This window comes from Cuculus canorus, chromosome 1 (genome assembly GCF_017976375.1).
Source record: "Cuculus canorus isolate bCucCan1 chromosome 1, bCucCan1.pri, whole genome shotgun sequence".
Lineage (NCBI taxonomy): Eukaryota > Metazoa > Chordata > Aves > Cuculiformes > Cuculidae > Cuculus > Cuculus canorus.
Genome location: NC_071401.1, coordinates 31,812,065 through 31,834,929, shown reverse-complemented (window position 1 = coordinate 31,834,929; position 22,865 = coordinate 31,812,065). Strand labels below are relative to the sequence as shown.

At 39.9% G+C, this 22,865-nt stretch overlaps 1 protein-coding gene across 8 annotated transcripts in view; it reads right to left on the bottom strand.

The window, feature by feature from the left end:
- ENOX1 (ecto-NOX disulfide-thiol exchanger 1) overlaps positions 1-22,865 on the bottom strand; it is a 366,853-nt gene that overhangs the window by 89,388 nt on the left and 254,600 nt on the right. For 7 of the 8 annotated variants that reach the window (XM_054052495.1, XM_054052479.1, XM_054052488.1 and 4 more), the window contains 3 exons: positions 16,645-16,815; positions 14,700-14,906; positions 7,830-8,063 (listed from right to left, as the gene is read on the bottom strand). In XM_054052495.1, the coding sequence (XP_053908470.1) occupies positions 7,830-8,063; positions 14,700-14,906; positions 16,645-16,815 (612 nt within the window). The remainder of the gene's footprint in view (positions 1-7,829; positions 8,064-14,699; positions 14,907-16,644; positions 16,816-22,865) is intronic. The other variant, XM_054052503.1, reaches the window with a different exon arrangement.

Here is a 22,865-nt window from a genome sequence, read left to right as displayed (position 1 = left end):
GAGGCCAGTTCAGGTTGGAAACTTCTTCACTCCATGTAACTGCAGCCAGGGGAGAGTGTATGGCTAAGGTTACTGTTAATCTGACTTCTGATTTAATAATTTATTAGGCTATAACTAAGATTTCTGAACCACAAACACTGAATTCAATACAAAAAAATAATGAAGCACAGTAGGTTACGGCTGTGGGTGAAGCAGGTCAGCGAAAAGGTTTACTAACCTCTTTCATCGGCAGGTTCAGCCCAGTTCCTCTGTGCATCAGGAACAATTTGCTTCCCAGCACATGCCACTTTCAGTGTCATAAGGACGACCTATTTTTCTCTTGGCTTAAGAGCTTCTCCTGCAGAGAATGCCTGCCACAGACCTAGAAACACAACTCTTCAGCTACTACCCTCACCTTCTTTTTTTTTCCTGTGCTCAAATATCTTATATAATCATTTCATACAACAAATCAGTGTGGTACTTTGGGGATTTATAACATTTTTAACCCATTGGCTCTGCATAGAAAGCAAGAAACAGGAATACAAATTCTAACTACCAAAGGGTTGTTTTGAAGAATGATTAATATCCACCTTACTATTTCTTAAACAGCCTTAACTGATCCTATAAACAAGAAACTTCTCCAGTTATGTAATAAATGACTAGTTGAAACTAGACTTGATAAAAAGAAGCATATGTGTTTACTGAAAGATATCTTAAAATGTACTCTCTTCCCCCTGTATCATCAAATTCTTTCAAATTAAATCACACAAGATTATCCCAGTGGTGGATGTTTCATGTGAGAAACAGAAATCCATTACCTTACCCTGCTGATGCCATTATTTCCAATAAAAAGTAATTACAAGTGTAGTGAGTTTCCTCCTTATTTCTCAAAATCACGCCACAAACTTTTCGATCAGTGAGTTTCAGTTTCCCAGTTCAAAGTAATTAATGAGTCATTTTGAAATGTGGTACATTTAATGAAGCGGGGTTATATTAAAAATCTTAGAATTTGCATTGATACATTACAGATTAGGTGAGGGAGGACACTTTCAGTAATACACTTAACAGTGAACATACTTCTTGCAGGCTTTCAGAGGGAGCTGCCCAGGGAATTGGGTTACCAGGCTGCCAATAGCTGAACCCACCTTTACACTCTTCTGTCAGCAGACAAAAATGCCCCTGCACTGTGCCTGTTCAGAGCCCCTGTGCAAGGCTCTCCATGCCAGATGTATTGTGTCGCAGCAGGTGCCAGCAGCATATGGAAGAAGGAAGGAGAAAACGATGATCTAAAAATGGGAAGGGTGAGTGAGCAGATTTGACGCTAAAGCATCAAAACACGTCTGTGGTAGGGCTCTGTCCTGAAATACTACTAATAAAAAAAAGATTGTGCTAAAAAAAAGGCCTGGAGACTTTCAGCAGCAATTAAACTTGGAATTCATTGGATTTGTTGGGAGGATCTCATCTTTGCCCCTGCTTCTGGCGTAGCTGTGCACTGAATTCTACCCTTTCTGCATGAGACTTGCCTCTCTGGATAACTGTACTGCTTCTGCAGTGCTCCATAAGTTTGGCTCTCAATTGCAGAGTGCTAATGAAAGCAGCGTGGTTTTCTTCTCAGTGAAATATCCTATTTCCCAAGCAGTTAAATGTTGTTTATATTTCAAATGATGTGCAAGGGTTGAGATTGTCAGACTTGATGTTACCTGAATCTTGCACAAGACGCATCCCCGGTTAGTTCATTCTACTGTAACTGCCATCTATTTATTTAAATTTCCAATCTGTTCTCTCTTCAGGGGATAATACAACGCCTGGCAAAGAAGCAGCTTCTCAATTTTTCAAATTATATTTTTTTAAATGGAAAGCCACATGAATAAATTTCCTGTGCTCATAAAGAAGTGCTACATTTAGAAGAGAGGCAAATTCCAGGGTATTGCATATAACTTGCAGATATTTATGTTTCCTTTGCTCAAAATATTTGAAAACGGATAATTGGATATAAAGAGATGTCTTTGTTAGATGGTGGAACTATTTAACTACCTGCAGCAAATAAGACAGATGTGGTATTATAAAGGAGCTTATTTGCAAGAAGTGATTTCTGAAGGTGATACCATTAGGAACAGATATGCTTGAATTAAGAATACCATAATGTTCAAAATTCTGTTTTGAAACGCAAATGTCATAAGTATACAGATTAAAATGTTTTGTTCCAATGCACCTGACAGAGGAGTATTCCACTTAAGGATAAAAGGTTCAGGCTACCTCCAGTTGCGTGATGTTCTGGCTACCACGTTACTCAACTGTTCATAAAGAACCCAGGAAAACAGATGTCACAGTATGCAAATTTGATCCTAAATATCTACTGACACATCTGACTGTGCAGTAATAATGCATCTGATTTAATACTGAGGAATCAAAATCTCAGAGACGTGCACCAAACAAAATGCTCCAATGAACTGGGAGACAAGAAGGACATGATTTCATAATATATTAGCAGAAGACCCAATGTTATGCTGGTTTTGTCAGGACAAGATCTTGGGGAATATTCTCAAAGACTTTTTAAGGAGGCAATTCACATTTACCCTTCACTGTGAAAGACATTGGTTTTCCAGAACTCACATCCATTAATTTCTTGGGATATTTCCTCAAGGAAACAGATTTTTACCTAAGGCAGAAGGATGACCGAAAGGAAGCCAGAAGTTTCATTAACTTGAGTTGTGCTTAGATGTTATCTCATTCTGTGGCAGTCAGATATTGGTTTGATGAAACTATTACCAATGTTGTGACAAATTTTGAAATATTTGGATCAAAAAGTAGATTTAAATAAATGGTGCCTATTTCTTACCTTGCTTTCCCCCTTCAAACACACTTCTGTGGTTTGGAAGGTTAAAAAAAAAAAAAAGAGCAGACAAAAATAACTTGTCGTGAAAAATTAAATAGCAGTTTGATTCTTCCAACCAGCTCGCAAACCTAAGAAGTGTAGTCAGCCCTGGTATGAGAAGGAGCTCATGTTCTTCCCCATGTTACCCATCTAGATTGAATGCTGGACCTCATTTAATTCTGATAATCCTGGCTCAGTTCTCTTCTGCTTTCTATGTTCTGGAGTCATTAAAAGTGGGACTCTTTCATGAGAGTGCACGGAAGTGTATGAAACAAATTTAAATCAAATGTTTTGTGACAAGTCATCTTTCCAATGCAGTAAAACTCTTTTATGGACTATCATTTCCTTGGCTTTCCCTCTTTTGACTCTGCTTGTGACCAGCGGAAAACAACGCTAGCAAATTATCAACGCAGAGCAGCTCAAAAAAGTTTAATCAATGAGAGTTCGTAATGTAGACCTATATTTTTAGAAGTAAAGGCTTAAATCCATGAGACCAACATCCAAGATACTAGCAATATGTCACTGTCACATGGTGAAAAGTGGCAATAACAAAGCACAACAGGTAGATAGGGAGATGAACTACACCACAGGCACTTAGCAAAGAGAAAAGAAAAGTGAATACACTCTTGGCTAACTATATGAAAGGTGCAGAAAAAAATGTCCACACTGCCAATAAGGAAAAATTATGAAGCATTTCATTTGCAGCTCCCTGAAGGCCTTAATGGACAAGATAAAGCAAAAATGAAAAGGGAAAGGGAAAAGGAAAGGAAAAAAGGAAGGTACTCATAAAACAGCACTGTCTGCTACAGGGTAAAATGGCAAGTGGTGAAAAAATTAAACTAGTCCACAGTTTGATGGGTTTGCCATATTTCTGCATAAATCAGGCATTCAAACCAAATTCTTTGCAGATATGAAGGGATTTGAGATAGTCCATAGAGATCAGGGAACGGAGAAGTCATAGCCCCTGATGCTTTTGCAGGTATGCAAGGCCTCATACGCAGTGGAGGTATCTCAGTTTCCAGCTCTAGTCACCAGGCAGTCCACTTTGAGAAATCAGTTCTTTTTCCTCTGAAGCTCCATACCAGTAGAGACTGCCTGGGTGAAATTTTATAATGAACTTTGGTTCCCAGCTGGCACAAAAGATCCTCTATACTCTCTCACACACTCTTGTCTACGGCAGTTACTGCTACAGCAGGTGACTTCAGCACATGTGTGGAATACGAATATGCTGAGAACACTGGGGTGAGTTTCCAGCCAAGTCTGGTACACAAAAACAATGATTTCTTTAAGTCTTATGCTGCAGTTTTCAGGAGGTGAAAAAAGATATTGTCACATCTGTTACAGACTCAAGAAATATCTAGACCACAACAAGGGACTGGCTGATGAGCCTGCTTCATCTCTGCTTACTGTCAAATTTCCTTGCTGTCAGGAATTTTCAATGTTATTTTGACCACAAAACTTGCTTGTATTCAGCCCAAGTTGTCTACATCTTTGATTGTAAAGCAGTATCTTGGGATGACAGATGTTTAGTTATTTGGCTTGCTTTTTAGCTAGCGTTGCTCAGTGAAGTTCTGGAGGCACTGCAGGAGCTGAAACCTGCACGTTGGGCACCTTCAGCTCTGTCTCATGAGCTAGCAACAGAGCTCATGAGTCTTTTGAAGTGAGTACTATAGAGAGGTCATGACTTTCCTTAAGAAAACGACTGCAAGACATCTGCTCAAAAAACAATCTTTCCACATAAATCCTGCCAAGAGCAGATACATTTTGATCCTACTTTTCTCTAGGATGAATTGTCAAGGCTTTTGCAGCAATGCAAACCTGGTGATATCCACAGAGCTGAGATTTTGACCCCCAGTTTTTTGTGCATGTGTGTTTATGTACATACATGTATCTTCTGCTAGCTTCACTGAAGTCTGCATTTAAATTGTGAATGTATGATGACATGAACGTAGGTATGAACTGCCCTCTTCCAGAGTTAAGGAATTTTCTTTAGTGTGGCTTTACCTCTAAATTTAGGATGTCACATAGGATTTATGCTGAATCCATGTTGCCCAAGACAGGCCATAATGTTCCACCCCGCTGCCTTAGGTATAGGATGCCACAGGAAATATTAGGCAGAGTGTAGGACTCACCAGTATAATGATTGAGCCCAACCTGTGCTTTCTAGAGTACTTAGTAGAGGAGGCAACACATGATCAGCGAGAAGGGAGGGGGCTTCTTTGCATACTCCATCTCCAAATATCTTTACAGATCCAGGGACAGTACCATTAATATCACAAGGCAATGGCTAATTAGGAAAGTTTTTAAAACTGCAATATGTTCTTTTGCTGGATTTCAATGATTTTTTAACCAATAAAAAAACCAAACAAACTTAACATTTTGGTTTCCTAATTTATTATCTTCAGTTCTGTATGTTTGTGAAAGTTTATCTTCATGTACATGGTGGTGGTCTATATCATACTCAAAATACTGCTATATTAAATTTGTGCATATATGCCAAGCTCTGGTCAAATGTCCCCCAGGAGAAACAAAGATCTAAATGCTTGGAATAGGTTTTAATTAAGTATGGAAACTTCCCAGGAAAAAAAAAGAAAAACCCTTCTATATATAGACATCTTAAACATGCTGCAAAAACCCACATTTAGCTGTCCCAAGCAATGGACAGCCATACAGAAGAAATTGTCCAGACTTTTTTCATTTTCTAGCTTAGTACAGGAAACCTCTAGGCCTTACTACATAAAGAAAAACTTCCCTATAAAAGATTAACTCCTAAAATATTCAATTGAAACCAGATTCTGGGAACAGATGGATCTAAAACTCTGAATTGTATTGTATAACCTTTAGAGGAACTGGACTGGAAAGCCAGTTAAGAATTAGATATTCTTATATGTGGGCCTCTTTTCTCCTTTACTCCGGGTCTATTAATCCATCTGGCTTATTTTACTAATCTCCCAGTTAGTTAATGAATTATTTAATAGAGGAGAGTGTATAGTGAGACTATCAGTGAGCCAAACTAATAAAAGACTGGGGTAACAGTGACAACTAACAGCAACTAATGCAGTACTCAAGGAGACAGTAGGGTGCATCTCTGCTCCATGCTCTAATGATACAACACTTAGCACTGTTCTTCTCCAGCTTCAAAAACATGTTTCATAGAGTCCAGTGTGTTGACAGCTACATAGCCTAAGTCTAATCTGGATAATTCTGAAACGGTGGCAAGAATCACAGTTTCCTGTGATCTGGCACAGAGTAAAATAACATGCTTGGCCACCACGTAGGCAGAGAATGCTGAACACAATTGCTAAACACTTAATGAAAACAAATACAACTCTAAGGGATATGAGGATTTGTTTGCTTGATCTTTTCTTAGATTTCTTTACCATGAAAAATTTTCTTTCTTTGCTTCTTACTTTCTATGTTTAACATTAGACAGGAATCCTTAAGCTGTACCCTTGAAAAAAATTACTTTAGTAAATGTACCTAGAGAAAAAAACCAAAAAAAACCCATAAACAAGCAAATTGATACCAAAACAAGACACTATCTCACACAAGTAATTTTAAGGAAAGAATGGATGGTGTCTGTCAAAGAAAAGTTGTACTACTGCATCTGCAAGTTTGCAAATGACACCAAGCTGAATGGCGCACTTGTCACACCAGAAGGATGGGATGCCATCCAGAGGGATCTGGGCAAGCTAGAGAAGTGGGGCTGTGTGAATCTCATGAGGTTCAACACGGCCAAGTGCAAGGTCCTACACTTGGGCTGGGGCAATCTGCAGTTTCAGTACAGGATGAGGGATGACGTGATTGAGAGCAGCCCTGCAGAGAAGTACTTGGGGTTGCTGATTGATGGGAAGCTTGACATGAGCCAGCAACGTGCTCTCGCAGCCCAGAAGGCCAACTGTGTCCTGGGCTACATCAAAAGAAGCATGGCCAGCAGGGAGAGGGAGGTAATTCTGCCCCTCTATTCCTCTCTTGTGAGACCTCATCAGGAATACTGTGTCCAGTTCTGGAATCCTGAATATAAGAAAGATATGAAACTGTTGGAACGGCTCCAGAGGAGGCTACAAAGATGATCAGAGGGCTGGTGAACCTTCCATACGAGGACAGGCTGAGAGAGTTGAGGTTGTTCAGTCTGGAGAAGAGAATCCTCCAGGGAGCAACCTGAAGGGGCTACAAGAAAGCTGGGGAGGGACTTTTTACAAAGGCATGTAGTGGTAAGACAAGGGGCCTTTAAATGTATGGCTTTAAACTGGAGAGGGGAAAAATTTAGACTAGACATCAGGAAGACATTCTTCATGATGAGGGTGGTGAGACACTGCAACACGTTGCCCAGGGAAGTTGTGGATGCCCCATCCCTGGAAGTGTTCAAGGCCCGGCTGGATGGGGCCTTGGGGAGCCTGATCCAGTGGGAGGTCCCCCTGGATGGAACTGGATGATCTTTAAGGTTCCTTCCCACCCAAACCATTCTATGATTCTACGATTGATTCTATGATTCTATGATCTGAGGGCCACGATAAAATAGAGATCATGAGGGCAATTTAAATGTCAGGAATTGGGACAGATGAATGCATGTAATGTAGTAACATATCAGTTGATGAAATAAAGATATTTCCAGAGTCAGGCCTCTAATACAAATGATGTTTGTAAGGGTTTGCCTTATGATGAAAGCATTTCCAAGGAGGATGATGACAATAACTGAGCGGGGAAAAAAAAAAAAAAAAACAACCAAAAAAAATGTAGTATCCTGAAGGTTCTATTTTAGCTGTTGAAGCACACATAGATGGACAGAAGTTATACATTTCTAGGAGGTGGGTGAGTATCATTACCATTGGCATTGAAATGACAGAGTAACAAGGAAAAGGCAACAGGGCAAGTAATGAAATACATTGGAGAGAAATCAGCTCCCCTGCTCTGACTTCTGGATAGCTCCTGCTCCTAACGAATAATACACTGAAAAGTATCAGATGCTGCTTACCTTTCAATTTTTCAGCCAGCAAAGCAGCTTCGTGTTCAGAATAATGCATTATTGCTGGAGGAGAAGGAGGGCGCAGTCTGTCTTCTTCCATTTTGCGTCTGTGGCGTTCTTCTCTGGCCAGCATTCTTTGTTTGCATTCCCATTCATAAAAGTCATCTCTTGCCTGAGCAAAATCAACATGAAGGCGACCTGAATCCTTTTTGTCTGTGCTAGATCCTAATCTCATGCGGTAACCTGAAATCAACAAGCAGAACTAACTGTTGCAGGACTTCATTGCTTTTTTTTTTCCTTCCTTTTTTTCCCCCTCGAGTGCAGCTAAGCAAAAATGTGCATTAACAGATTCCCACATATCTAGGCAGGATCATTGTGTTTTCCCAGGAAGATAAACATTCATCCACTCATTTTTCCTCACGATTTTCTGCATCACCAATCAATATAGTAGATGAGTTGAAGAAGTCAACCTGAAGATACGGAATGTACATTTCTGTTTGTGAGTCTCTCAAAATGTTATTTTTCTTCCTGATACCGTTATAGGTGCACAGTCCAGCTACATGAAAAACAGCTACTGAAAAGTGATCTGCTTCGGTTTGACTGTAAAGTCTTTCTTCTCCTGATACTGTTGAGATCAAGTGCAGTTTAGTGTTTTTCTCGAGTCTGTCAAAGGAATTGGAAGTAAGAGGAAAGGCTGAATTTTATAAAAATCATGACTAAAGATTAATTAGAAAATTGTGCTACATAATTTCCTGGGCCACAAAGGGGATGGTGACATACCTGCATTGATGCTAGATCTCAAATTTTGAGGCTTTATAAGTGCAAACACTACTTCCCAATTCCCATTGGAAACAGTTTAGCAGTAAATACAAACCACCTACAAATTAATTGAGTTCAGGATTCTTTAAAGTAATTTCAAAAGTGTGGATGGATTTATTAGACATTTGCAAGACTCCTTTCCGAACAAATAATGAAACCTGCTGTGCCTCACCTTTAGTGATGTTCGACATACTCAAAATTTAGGTTGACATACTCAAAATTTAGGTCAACATATCATATGCTAGAGCTAGCAGACTGAAAAGGCTCTAAGTCAGGAACTATGCAGTGGTACAACAGGGCTCTATTCTGGACCAAACCCCTTAAACTGCTGTCAGAGGACAAAAAGATCATAACAAAGCTATAAAAAAAGCTTTTTGTGACCGTACTGTGAAAGAACGTATGTTAGCACCTGTCTTTGTTCTTGTTCTATTTCTGAGGCTGAATGATATTTGCAGAACAGTTTCTCTAAGTTTTAAAATGTCAATTCAGAGAAAATGTGAGGAAACACAGAAAGTTGCAAACAAAGCCTTCAGATGCAGTAAAATTAGTCTGCACAGTGCTAGCTCTAATTTCTCCATGCCAACACACCGCAGTAGCGGTAGCCTCAGAAGCCTTCTGAGGCAGTAGCCTCAGAAGCAAAGCAGCCCAGTAGAGACTTCTCAAATCCCAGGATGCTGTGGAGATGAACTCCGCGCTGAGCTGGCTTATAGGAGGCTCTTCAGAAACACACACCACTACAATCACTGCTTAATAACTTCAGGGACGGGAAGTTCCCATTCAGTACAGCAGGAAAAATGGTGTTTGCTGCCTTTGAACTGCAATCCAAAAGAACCTACCTTTCAGTCTCATGGTTTGCCTGTGATTTGAAGAGCTTCGGCACCTTACCACCAGAGTTAAACCTCAGTTTTGAACATTCTCCAGGGACAGCAAAGCTAAGACTTGTATAGTAGAGTAGGAGCATCTTAGCAAAAGTTGTACCTAGGTGTACTCTCTTTGTTTTACTGCTGTAAAAACGTCCTGCTGTATGAATTACAAGGGACTGTCTCTAATACAGCATGTATGAGACAATAGCTCCAAAAATATTAAATACATATGTAGCGATGTTTCCAAAACCAGTCTGGGTGACTTTTAGTTTGATATTTTCCTTCCAAACATTTCATAGAGTTCAGCTAAGTAGCCTTTCAGTGAGAAAGAGGTATAACTTTCATTTTCCAGCAGGAAGTCCAAACTTAGATGGAAAACTCAAGCTAAGTGTTTCAGAAGTCCCTCAAAGCCAGAAAGGATCAAAAACTTCCATGGAACCTACTAAATGTGGTCTCCAAATTTCACAAGCTTGGGACAATGTAGGACTGAGTATTGCAAAAGAGGAAAACGAGGGGATTATTAGTTATTTTAAAGCCCCATCTATTTTGTTATGCGTTCTCTTGCTCAGAGAGAAGAGAATTTTCTTTTCCCTCAGAAGGCTGTTTGTGGTCATATATGTAGCTCTAGTCACAAGGTGTTGAAAGGAAGAATTACAGACACACCATATTCATTGAGACAAAATAGAAGAACATGGGTGACCTTTCAGAGCTGGGCCCTGAAAGGGGGTAATCATGTGGTTTTATCCACAGAGGTGTAGGCATGAAGAGGTCAGCCAAAAGGGGTCAGTGATGCAGCTACCCTGATAACTCTGACAAATGTTAACTCCCCTAGTCTGACTTGACAGCTGCATTCCTCAAACAGTGATTGCTCTGTGCCAAAATGCCATTATCATCAATGTGAAAGGACACTGCCAAGGTTCCAGGTCTCAAGAACCTAAAATTAGATCTCCCAACTGGGCTGCACTTTGCAGGAAGACACAATGTCTCTTCCTCTCCCCCTGCCATCTTTTGCCTCTGTTGGCAGGAGCACACTGGGCAGGGACAGACAGAGAAACACGGCATTACAGGACACAAGCCTCTTGTGGACCTCAAAGCCCCACTTAATCTGAATAAAGAACTAATGAAAAGGACTGTACATCTATGGGTTGCGTGTGCACCAACAAAGTTAAGATTTACTAATGGTGCCCTCCTTTTTGAAGTAAACATGGATAATGGAAAAAAATATTGAACAGTACCTGATGTAGCACTGTACAAATGGTTCCCTTTAGGTAATCAGTTTAAGTGCCTCCAAACTAACAGATTTTTTAAACTGCCCATGAATCACTGTGAAAAAATCCTACTGCTTGTTTAACTCTTAAGACCGAAGGTGGCAGTCAGCCAGGCAGTTTTCAGCAGCACAGAAACTTAGAATAACCTGAGTCAGAAGGGACCTTGGATGCCATCTAGTCCAATCCCCCTCTCAGAGTAGTGTCAACTTCAAAGTCAGATTAGGTTGCTCAGTGCTTGGCATCTTTCCCTTAGCAGAAACAGCAAACGCCTTTGGCATAGCTTCTTGCACCCTCCTAAATCAGGCTTTGCAGACACTACAGGACCAATTGCCTGTCCAGTAAAGAACAGACTCCTTGATGGGTGGATAGCCAGCAAGGTGCTGTGTAGCAAGAGATGCACAACTGGCAGGCCCTATTTTGTATATAGGATCCTCAGGCATCCATTGGGTTTGGCAATTGAACCGTGGGGCAGCTGTGGGGCTTGCTTTTTTTCCAAAAACATCTCTCCTTATTCAAGGGTATTTAAATGCATGAGAGAGCCACCTGCCATTGCCTCTCCTTCATGCATGGGCAATGAATTGCCCTTACAGACTCTCTCCCCCCTCTCTTTGCTCAGGCCTAGAGCTAGCACAAACTGCGTGCCAGGCTTGTCACTCTTAATTTCAGTTTTGCACACAATGGCAGGGGAAAAGACTTTGGAAACTTGCCAAGATCCTTACTTTAAAGGAGCAGCAACAGGAAAAATTAATGAGGTTGCTAAATAAAAATCAAACACAGTATTTCCATATCACCAGTCTAGTTAAAACTCCCTGGCTTGACTTACCGTTGAGCGTTTTGTATATTGGGCACCAGTCAATAGCTGCTCTCTAACTGGGGATCTAAATCATAGTGTTGATGATGATCAGAGAGAGCATAAAATAAAACTGGTATGTGGTACTAAATGGAGACCCACGGGGGAAAATATGCACAGGAAAAATGCTTACACAAGCTTTTGGGATATAAACAGGTCTGTATCAAGCCACCTGTTTATCCCATATTTTCAAGTCCAGGGCCACCAATATTTGCAGCAGTTATTGAGTTGCAGCCACAAGAGTAAAGTACATACAGTTTGGAGAAAGACTTTTCTCACAGGGTGGTATGTTGATTTTTGTAGGAGATCAAAATGCAACTTTCAAAGCTAAATGAAAATTACCCCTCCTCAAGTAAAATTTTTTATCATAGTCTTCAACCCACTTTCCAGTCTCCTTTTAATACATATTTACTTAGGGATAGAAAGGAAAAAAAAATCAGTGACTAAACTACTTGACAGATTTTGTAATTACTTGCACTATTCTGATGATAAGCACAGGATAAATAATAAGTTAGGTGAGATCAGATGGCATAGACAGATAAAACTAATTAGTTAGAAAAAATTATCATTATATTATAGATATTAAAGGCATGACTCTTCCTAATATAATATGCATACTATATTAACCACAATTTCTGTTTGTACACCTCTTTTGTCTGTAACAGTGAAAAGAAAATGCCTTAATATTCTTTATACCCGCCACTTCAGAATACATTAAGTTTGAAAATGGAATAAAGACTGATTAAACCCCCCAGTATTTCAGTATGAATAAAACATGCCCCTGTCTAGTGCCAGACCTCCTTGATGTGTCCCCTGTTTCATTGGCAGATTTCTGTAAAGTTCTGTGCTGGTGGTAAAAAAGAATTGAAACTTGGCTGCAGCATATCCCTGCTTTTCTGTTCCCTCCCTCTCAGCTCCACTGGTTCTTTCCCTGATCTGGTCAGAGGCACTAAGTAAGTACAAAACTTTAGAAGAAAGAAAAGGTGTGGAGAAAAAGACAGATGGGGAGGGAAGCTGACGAGAAAGGGTGGAGTAGATGGCAAGAGGATCATAGTCAGCAGTATGACTGTGATGAAAAGAAATAGAAGAAGGAAGGATGGATCAGGAACTTGGAAATAAACTGGCAGAAAAATCAGGATGAGGAAGGCAATCTGCCACCTCCACCTCTACTTGTTTCCCTTGTTCTGAATGTATAATCTGGCATGTATGAATGAGGACACATGGCAACACAGAAATTTCCTACTAATCATCAGATCTGTTCTTCCAGGATTTAAGGCATACAAAATTAAAATAGAACTTGACTTGGAGTGAAGCAAGAGGTTAAGTCAGCTACTGAAAAGCAGGAAACTGAGCTAGATGGACACTGGCTCTAGCCCAGGATGGCAACCTGTACGTATCTGAGCTTTTCATTGTTCTGTTCCTTGCCATTGTTTTGTTTATCATATACAATAATCCCAGTTCCTACAGAATCTGGTGTGCCCCTTCTCTGCTCCATTACTTGTGAAGATAGGGCCACTTGGACAGAAGCTGGAAGCTGGGAAATGTGCTACTGCTTCTTCTTACTGCAATGACTGTAATGTAACCCAATTTACTACAGCATTATGAAGGTAGAAAGTGAATAAACAAATAAACAGGAAAGATGGAAAATGGGAAAAGAGGATGAGGAGGGAAGAAGAAATAAAATTAAAACAAATGAACAAAAAAAAAAACAAGGTGGAATGAAAATTTGGAAGAGATACGAAAATACAGAAATATTTCAAAGAAATCATTATATATACCTCACAAACCTCACTGTTTTCTGTAGTACTTCAAGCAGGTATTTAAAGTAAGCAGCCAAACCAGGAAAATATCTGAACAAAATCCAAGCACAAAAAACATTGTGAAACAAAGGAGCTAGATTTTCCCCGACCACATATTTCAAAAGTTCAGATGTTCCTATCTTTGCTTTCTCTCTCTCTTTAATTTTAAGATGTAGTTGATGGTGATGTTAGAGACCACTTATTTCTGGAATGCAGCTCCTATGGACACCTAAGGGACATTGAGATTATGTCCTTTCTGCTAAACCAAAGATGGTCAGGGTGACGGCTCAAATAAGCTCTCACTAATTGTTAGCTGCCTCCCTTGCTCCATTTTGGGTGGCCTCAATGAGTCTCCTCAGGGTCACGCTACAGAAGGTGGTCAACTGTAAGCCAGTTTATCTCATATGATCTTGGCCAAGGAGCAGTCCCTGGCCCTTGTCTATTTAAGAATACCTTGCATATGAGGTGAAAGTGTTACATGACACTCATGGGGCAAAACAAAGCTTATGGGTCTCTCCACCTAGAACAAGAGATGAACAAGAGATGGGATACAGCTCAGGAAGGTGAAGAAGGGCTCAGTTAGGAAGCTTATCCTTGAATGAAGGAGCCTGTAAACTTAAGAGGGCACTGAGAGTCACTCAAGCCTGATATAAAAAAAGCAGAACTGTTTCTCATATTTTTTTGTTCTTTCTTCTTATTTTTTCTATTTTTTTTTCTTTTCAGAAAATAATAGAGATTCTGAGATTTTACACCTGAGTTTCTGTGACACTTGTTGTCCCGGGAGGCAACAGATGTAGCCTACAGATGGGGCTCAGAACCTAACCCATCCGGTATCTGAATACATGCACACATAAAGGCAGATTTTATTCAGACTGCACTGCACATCTATAAAAATATGCCAATGAAATTGCCAGCCTATCTGAGAAACCGGTGCTGGAAAACAGCAGTGTTCCTGGCCTAGTGCCCTTCTCTTTCGACAACCTATGAGCAAAACTATATAAACCTGTGTATATCGAAAATAAGATTGTTCTGTAGTGAATTTCGGGATCTGTTGCATTGTTGTGGGATGGCAGGAAATTGCTCCTGGGTAAACAGCATACAAAACCATGCACAAGTCTTGGCAGGCACATAGAGATAGAGAATTGCCCCTTGCCATTCCAAGCAACAGCCACTGAGCTCAAGGAAGACTTGCTGAGATAAAAGCTAAGAAAATAAGCAAACATTAGCATCACAAAATACAAATGAGAAGCAAGGAAAATCCATTAAAGAACGTGAAGTACCAGAAAGGTAAATGGCTTTATCAACCATGAACTCCTCTGCAAAACGAATGTGACAAAAATTCTTCTTGCTTTTCCGAATTGCTGTTATATCTCCACACTGCTCAAAGACTTCCTGAATAATTTCCTCCGTTGCGTTTTCTGGTAATCCTCCAACAAACACTGTTTTACACCCAGGAGGTCTCTCTCTTGTTGAAGGTGGTGGAAGATCTAAGTCAAAACAGAAATCACATTGGAATACAAAATTTGTCTTTTGATCCATTGACTCTATTCTTCCCCCTCATCAGTTCTGGGCAGCAACAGTTATTTGACATAGCGTGGAGGCGGGAGAGAGGGAGAAGCAAAATAATTGAACACTGCAGAGATTGTCTGAAACTGATTACTTGAATCTAAACCTTTTCAAGTTTTAGGTGGCATTTCAGAGATTAATTCCTGCCACTGCGGGTTGTTCTCCAGGACAGATGGCAAGGTCTAAAAGGATCTTTCTTTTCCCTGCACAGTCACACAAAAATTAGAAAATATTCTATTTAAAACCAGGGGACTTTCTTGATTTGACCCTGAGCACAGATTTCAAGCAGTAGTCCAGTACATTCAAAGTCTGAACTTCACCATCTCTGGCTCATATCCATCGCTCGCCACACTCGCCAAGTGTGTGGGCACTCTTCAAGCCAGCCCGTGCCACCCCAGGCACTTGGGCTGGACACCGTTCCCTGGTCTTAGCATAATTTCTTTTCTGTCTCAGGGTACAGGAGCACAACAAACAGAAAAACAAAGTGGGAAACACGATGAAGTGACAGCATGATGAAAATGCTCTGCCGGTTATCTGTTTTGTCTTGTTGCCAGATAATGGAGCAGACGCCAGCACACAGGAAGCATAACCTCGCTGTTTACAAGTGCTCGTGAGGTGAAGTGGCTAGAAGTGTTATTTTTATGCATATACAGAAAGAATATATACACAAACAAGAAAACTATTAAAATTTTGAAAGCTGTATAAAAAAATATACTCTGTCATAACACTTCACCTTATTTACATGTAGATCACTAGCGTTCCTCTAAAAGTAATTCTCTAAGAAGGAATCTGATTGACATAACTCAGTTTTTTGGCCCTTTTACACAGGTAAATGGGCTTACAATCTTAAAATACACACATGTATGTATACATTCACATACAGACAGTCAGTTTTATTAAACCATGCTCTGGGTACATTCCAAATCCAGAGCACCAGACTATTTGGTTAATTCTCTCTTTTGTCTTCACAGTGATAGTGAAAGCTGCTGGTTTTGATGGCTCTGAAACCAAACTCCTGGGGCTAACACACACAAAACCAGGCCTTGTGCCTGAGATGGTGGCTCAGTGGGAAGAGTTTTCCATTTGCACAAAGTCACAGATGGGCATAAGGAAGCCTGGTCCCTGCTCTCTAAGAGGAGAAGGAATTCATTTGCCATGCTGCCCCCCTAAAAATTGGCAAGGAAGGAATTGTAGTCTCCCTTCCCCTCCATATGCCCCAGGGAGGGACCAGAGCTAGTCAGCGCCTGAATGTAAGGTGCCATGTTCAGAGACATGAGCCAAGATTGGTCCTATCTATCTGCGGGCACCTGAAGGAGAGCAACAGCTGATCAGCACTGTATAATTGTCATATTTTGTGACGTTCTGGTCTAAAGAAAAGACAGTTTTCTACTATGAGAAGTGCAGAACTTCAGGCTCTGTTAGCTTTGTTTCAGTAGTTATATTTCTTGCTGGTAGTAATTGCATAGTTTTTTTCACGTGACCTCACAGAGATAAATAAGTATGTTCTGATACCATACCATGCTTTACTCACAGAGTAGGCTTTAGAAGGAAACACCATACTTGCCTACACTCTACTTAAAAAACTTAATTTGTATTAGATAAAAAATACTTCAAGCAATATATTTAGGAAAATAACATCCTTTCATCATATCCACTTACTTGGGTTTGGAGGGAAGAGCGTGCAGCTTTTACAGTGAATTATTTCTTTGACTACAGGCACATCTGTTGGTGGTGGTGGCACTAACCCCATGCCTGGTATCATTGGGTTAATCGGAGTGATTCCAGTCATCATGCTAAGGCTTGGATCAAAGCCTGGTACACAGATTGAATCTGCAAATATACAACACAACATAACATCCTGGCTTATAAATCTTGAAAATACTATTTTTCTTTCACAGACAGTTTCACTTTAGGTTTTTCCCCCCCCCAAGCATCACTGTTAAAAAAAGGAGAAAGGAAAACAAACAAAGGAAAAGGGAAATGGCAGAGCAATAGAGAGAAAGAGGGAGAGAGGGAGTGGGAGAGACAGGGGAGAGGGAGGTGCATTTGTGGTAAAAAAAAAACAAATTATGCAGAAGAAGGGAATGTTACATAATTTAAAATATTAATATGACTGAGTAAAACACAGCACATTAAAGTGTAAAACTGTGCACCACAAATATCTGTTATTATCTGGAAATGCAATTTGCTGTTTACTATTACTACTGTGGTGTTTACATTGCCTTCTCACCGGAGTGTAAGAAGAAATTCATTTAACATCGATACTCCCTCTCCATCTAATTGTCAAGCAGATTTATCACAATATAGCCTTCTCATAGAAGTGACCTTGATTTATGAACAATACAGAGAAAGATCCATTTCTGGCTGTTTTATAGAAGTGTAGTTAGCTAAGACTTCTAACCATTTTACCCTTGAATATAAAGTTTCAGCTGTGCCGAATGGGGTCTTTTTGAACATTGGAATTAATTCCTCCTTGTCCTGTTATTTAATCGGATTAGCAGATTCCCTTCAACACATCTATTATTAAAATACACCGCTATAGTAAGTAAGACACACATTTGGAAAATGTTACACTTTCTTCTACCTGATCTCTTTGCCAAGACTTCCACACGTATTATTTAAAGCTGAAAGATTTACTGGGGAGCACCAGTGCTGTAACACCAAGAATTGTAATAAGCAGATGTTTCAGATGAACTGAGAGCCAACTTCTGAAATTTTCTTTCGTTAAAAATAAGGCTTTGGGTTTCTTGAGGCATAATGAATAAAATATTTCGAGAGACCAATCTCTTTGTTGGCATAACACTGCTGCTATTTGGCAGCATCAATTATTTAAAAGAAGAGAGTTACTTTGGTGTTCTACAGGTTTTCTGCTGAATTTTCTGGCTAGCAGCTGGAAAGTATTTTATGATACATGTAAACGTGGGGTTTAGTAGCTGGGGAGCTTGTTTGTTTTGAAGAAGTGAAAAGAGAGAAACAACTCCTTTTCTAGGATTTATTTTACACACACACACACACACACACACACATATATTCAGGAAATTTGAGCGACATTTGCTACAAGGCAACACTATGTACGAATGTGACCAGAGAGGCCTGTTCCTTCAACCTAAATCTGCTGCTGAGAATCTCTGTGGTCCTGGGTCAGCCTGCTGACCTTTCTGTATGTTAAGTCTGCAAAACAAGTACAATCACACTGATGTACTGGTGAAGATTAGCTCACATTTTAATAGCATTTTGCAAGTATTAAGCACTCTGTGTGGGCTGAAAATTAGCACTATGGTTTCTGTGAAACATTCATAGTCATATTCTCCAGGAAGGACAGCTGATTGAACACCTTTACTCCAATAGAGCTTGGATTGAGTAACTGTACTCCAATAGAGCTCGTATCTGCGTTGGCTGCACGTTCCTTGCTCTCCATGAAGACTGTGAGCCTTCACGGCTTTTAGGCAGTTCTGTACAACAAGCGTAGCAAGCACACAGCAAGCAAGGATTTGCTTTAGGCTTATTGAAGACTAGTATTAATGAAAACTCATGATATTACATTACTTCTTGAATAAGTGGGCTTATGAGAAAGGATTTACTCTGGGTGTGATGCTTTTTTTTCAATATCGATGTATATGTATTGCTTTTCAGATTGAGCTTTGAAACTCAAACCCTGTCATTTATTCCACAGGATGCAGTGGTGGCTGTATTAAATATTCATGGTTAGTGAATGCTGGGAGATAAAGTCAGAGGTGAAAGGGCAACATACAATTCAAAGAAGTCCTTAGGCTATGCTAATTTTCTTGATATCATTTTTAAAAGTCAGACTTCTGACAGCCACAGCGAGCAATCCTGTGCAGCACTTTCCTGCTGTGCATAAAGTCCATCATTACTACTCACTGCTAAAGATGCCTGCAGAGCTCCACAGCATGCAAAGTGGAGCACCACAATAACACTTGAGGCATGGTGTCATACTGGTCCTCTCCTAGGATCAGGGAAAACTAGGACTGGGAAAATGCTGAAGGAGGCATCTCATCCATCCCTCTGGACAAATGTAGGTTCAGCTACAGTTCTAGCCAGATAGGAAATTTCATATTAAGTCCAGTATTCACACTAGACCAAAGCATTCTGAGGTAAGGATGGAGCAGGTGAAATTATAAAAGAAGATGGACCAAAGGCCAAGTTCTCCCTGTCCTATATAGATCTTTCAGGTTCTGTGTGAAGACCAAAGAAAAATATCATCATCTGGTGACTGCTGTGACAAATTATATTTAACCCTTGCTGTTCTCTCTCTAAGACAGCTGTTAGATATGTTTCAGTTTCTTTACAAAAGCAGTAAACTGAAACAACAGCAAACTCTGCCCAACCACAGACAAACGCTCTGTCTCAAAGGAAAGATGGCAGATTTCAATAAGGTACACTCAGATTTTGAATTTAAGTGGAAGAAAATTATTGGCTAGTAATTCTTGCCATGTTCAAGGAAATGGCACTTTGTAAGTAACTTTGCCTGTGTTAAACAACTACATGGCTTTGTCATCAGTTTCTTTTAAAACTGGAGTCAAAATACAACAGCATAAGCCAAAACTCCCAAAACACCCTTCTAGGTGTTCTAGGACTCCACGCTTACCAAAGGTGATTGTGCTGTAGTATATTGAAGATGACTTAGTCAATAATTCTTGAAAACTAATTCCATACCCTGCAGGGATTAATCCAAACCACACTAAGGACAATGGCAAGATTACTGAAGGGATGGACAGCTTTTAAACAGGAACAGATTTGCTTTGTTTGTCCTTCTGAAATTGCTGCTTAAGTTTTCCAATGTGAATGAAATGCTTTCAGATATCACATGAGCACCGAGAGGATGCATGAGTACCATTTGCAGAACATCTTGGAAAGTGAACTCTCAGAATACTCAAACCTATTACTATGCATTGCAGTGATGAAACATTCAGCTGGATTTCTCAACAGTGAAGACCCCATTCAGACCTCCGAAGAGACAGATGATGCTTACATCTACAAAGAAGCTGATGCATGCCACCTGCATATTGCTGACAAACCATGAAAACAGCCTAAATATGGCATGTCCAAAGGAAATACTGGCCTGGACTCTCAGATGCAGAGAAAAACAAACTGATAAAGTCACTGGAAAGTCAATAAATTTGCCACACCTGTGACAGAATCCAGAAAAATACCAAGTTTAACTGTATTAATGCTACTGAGCATTGCAATAATAGAAATTCGATATATAGCTCTTGTCTAGGAACAGAAGACAACCATTCATCAGCACCACCACTGCAGTCTGCTCTACCTCCTGGCATAATGCCTATTTGGCGCAGGACCAGGACAACAGAGTTAGAGCCAGGGACAATTCCTGTTGAACTTACTGTTAGGTTTGTTGGTCTTCAGAACCAAAGGTATGATAGAGTTATGCAGGAGTTACCAAAAATAGGAATTAACGCTGCTCACATACACTTTTCACAGATCCATCTGGATATATGATTATTAAGATATTATAGACATGATTGGAGTAGTTTGTAAAGTTCCTTTTTTCTTCTACGTAGAATATAGGAGGAACAATACATTTCACATGAAATCTTTCAGTCCGGAAAAAACAGAAGAGCAATAAAATCTCTTTAAGGATAATTGTATTCTAAGATGCTACATAGTGTAAAACAATTGCTTTTATTAGTCTGCATTTTGGGAGTGCAGGAGCAATTGTGTCATGAACTCTGGGGACATGATTTAGTAGTGGACAGGTACGGTTGGAGTTGATGAACTCAAAGGTCTTTTCCAACCTGATGATTCTATGATTCTATGATCCATAAAAATAGCCACAAAATATTTGAGAAGCATCCTCCTTTCCTTCTTAGGCAACAGTTGCTGGCTGAAACACCTGGTTTTGCCACATTATTACTCTACCCAAATAACATGCCGGCATACACGTCAGCTGTATTTTTGGTGATTGTGCTCCATCATCAACATTAAGTTACCACCCATTTCCATCAGCCCTTACTACAGATTATATATCAGCTCTGTATTTCTTTTTAAGAGTATAAATCCCCTATATGATTCTCAGTATTAGCCCTTGTCATTTGTTCTGCCTCCAACTGCCAATTGTTTCTGTCATGTTTTATGACAGCTGCCAAGTGGTGTTTCTGTTGGATGCATAAGAACACCCATGTGTGCAAACACGGATTTGTTTGTGTGCCCCTACTTGCACACATGGAAGGTTTCCATGATGAACAACCAGCAGCCTGCTGGTGGCTGTGGTGCTCAGACACGCTGGTCAAACACACAGAAATAGACGGTGATTGTTGAAAACAATGATCTGAGACTGAAATACAAAATATTGAAAGGGTCTCCATGGCCTGTGAGTGATAATTTTGTACCTAAGAAAAACTGCCTATTTTCCACTGGGGTTGAAAGATAAAAAAATATCTAGTTCTAGGAATCAAGTTGCCTGCCAACATGCACTGCAAGGATTAGGACAGTCCAGGCAGCAGTTGCTAATAAATGTAGTAAGTTCCTTGTTAAACTGTGGTTTCTGTCTAAAAAAAAAAAAATAAAAAATTCTCGAGACTAGAGTTTTGATTATATAATTCAGAGGCACCACTGCTGAGTATTTTGAGATTGAACACAGAGCTGATTTCCAAAAGCTGAGATTTAAGTATTCCTGAAAATATCTGCCTCCCTTAAAACAAATATATTTATAGACATACACAAATGTATTTATAGTGGAATACATACTACTTGGCAGCAGCAAAGAAAGAGTAGCTTTTTTTTTTTTTCCTGAAATGAAGGAAGAATGTTACCAGAATAAGAAAATGGTTGTTATTCTGAAAAGTTCTTGTGTTTTTATCTAAAATTCTTCCTCAAAATTCTGTGATCTGCCAGTTTCTTTATCTTCATGTCAGTCTCCTCTTTTTCTGTATCAGCAATTAAGAAAGAATGTTCAGCTGCAAGCTAGAGATGAAGGCTGGATCATTGTTTTCCCTGTTTATTCAAATCTTACCATCTTCTGTTTTTCAGGAAGCTTTTGGTGGAAGGGACTCATTTGGTCATTAAAGGGCTTATCTCAATGTAATAAGTCTTGCTCACTGGAAAAAATGAAGACAAAAGTGAGAGTGGCTGTAGGACACTAGATCACTGATGTCCCCGAGAAGATGTGCCAATTTAGTTTATTATTGATCCAGATGGAGGAGCTCAGTTTTGGAACAACATTATCAGCCCCAAAGTGCCAGACGAACACAGCAGCATGGCAGCCACCTCCATCTTCCAGTACATTTCCTTGTCCACTTTAGGCATCATTAAGCTCCTACACTTCACTGTTTCTAAAATAGATGCTGCATTTTCTGGTAAACTTCCAGACACATCCCAATAAACAAAGGTGGGGGATGGGTGGGGGTGGAAGCCTGACAGCTTTTCCCTTTAACCAGCATAACCACTATCACCCTGCCTCACAGGAAGGACCATCAGACTGGCAAGTAGCAGATGCCCAGGGATTTAGAATAAGAAATAGGGCGGTAAAGAACAAACTATTTTTAGCTTGTATAGAGTGCTTACATATTGCCAGTGGTAGAGGTCACAACCGAACAATCTTTTCCAGTAGGCATCTATTCCACATGACTTGGTTTGTACCTTTTCACTAAATCCTACTGTGCACCTACACCTATTTATATTTTTAATCCATCGGAACCTGTTTATATCTCTGGCTTTCACAGTGTGCTGGTATTAGGACAGTAAAAGAGTGGAGAAATGTGCTTCCTTTGTTTTGCTAAAACAAGGTATTTGACAGTTCAAGGCACACTTTTTAGTCCTGTCATCCTAAGAAACTATTCCTTATTCACTTTATCTACAAGATTACAGATTTTATTTCTGCTTTTTTTTGTTTTGATATC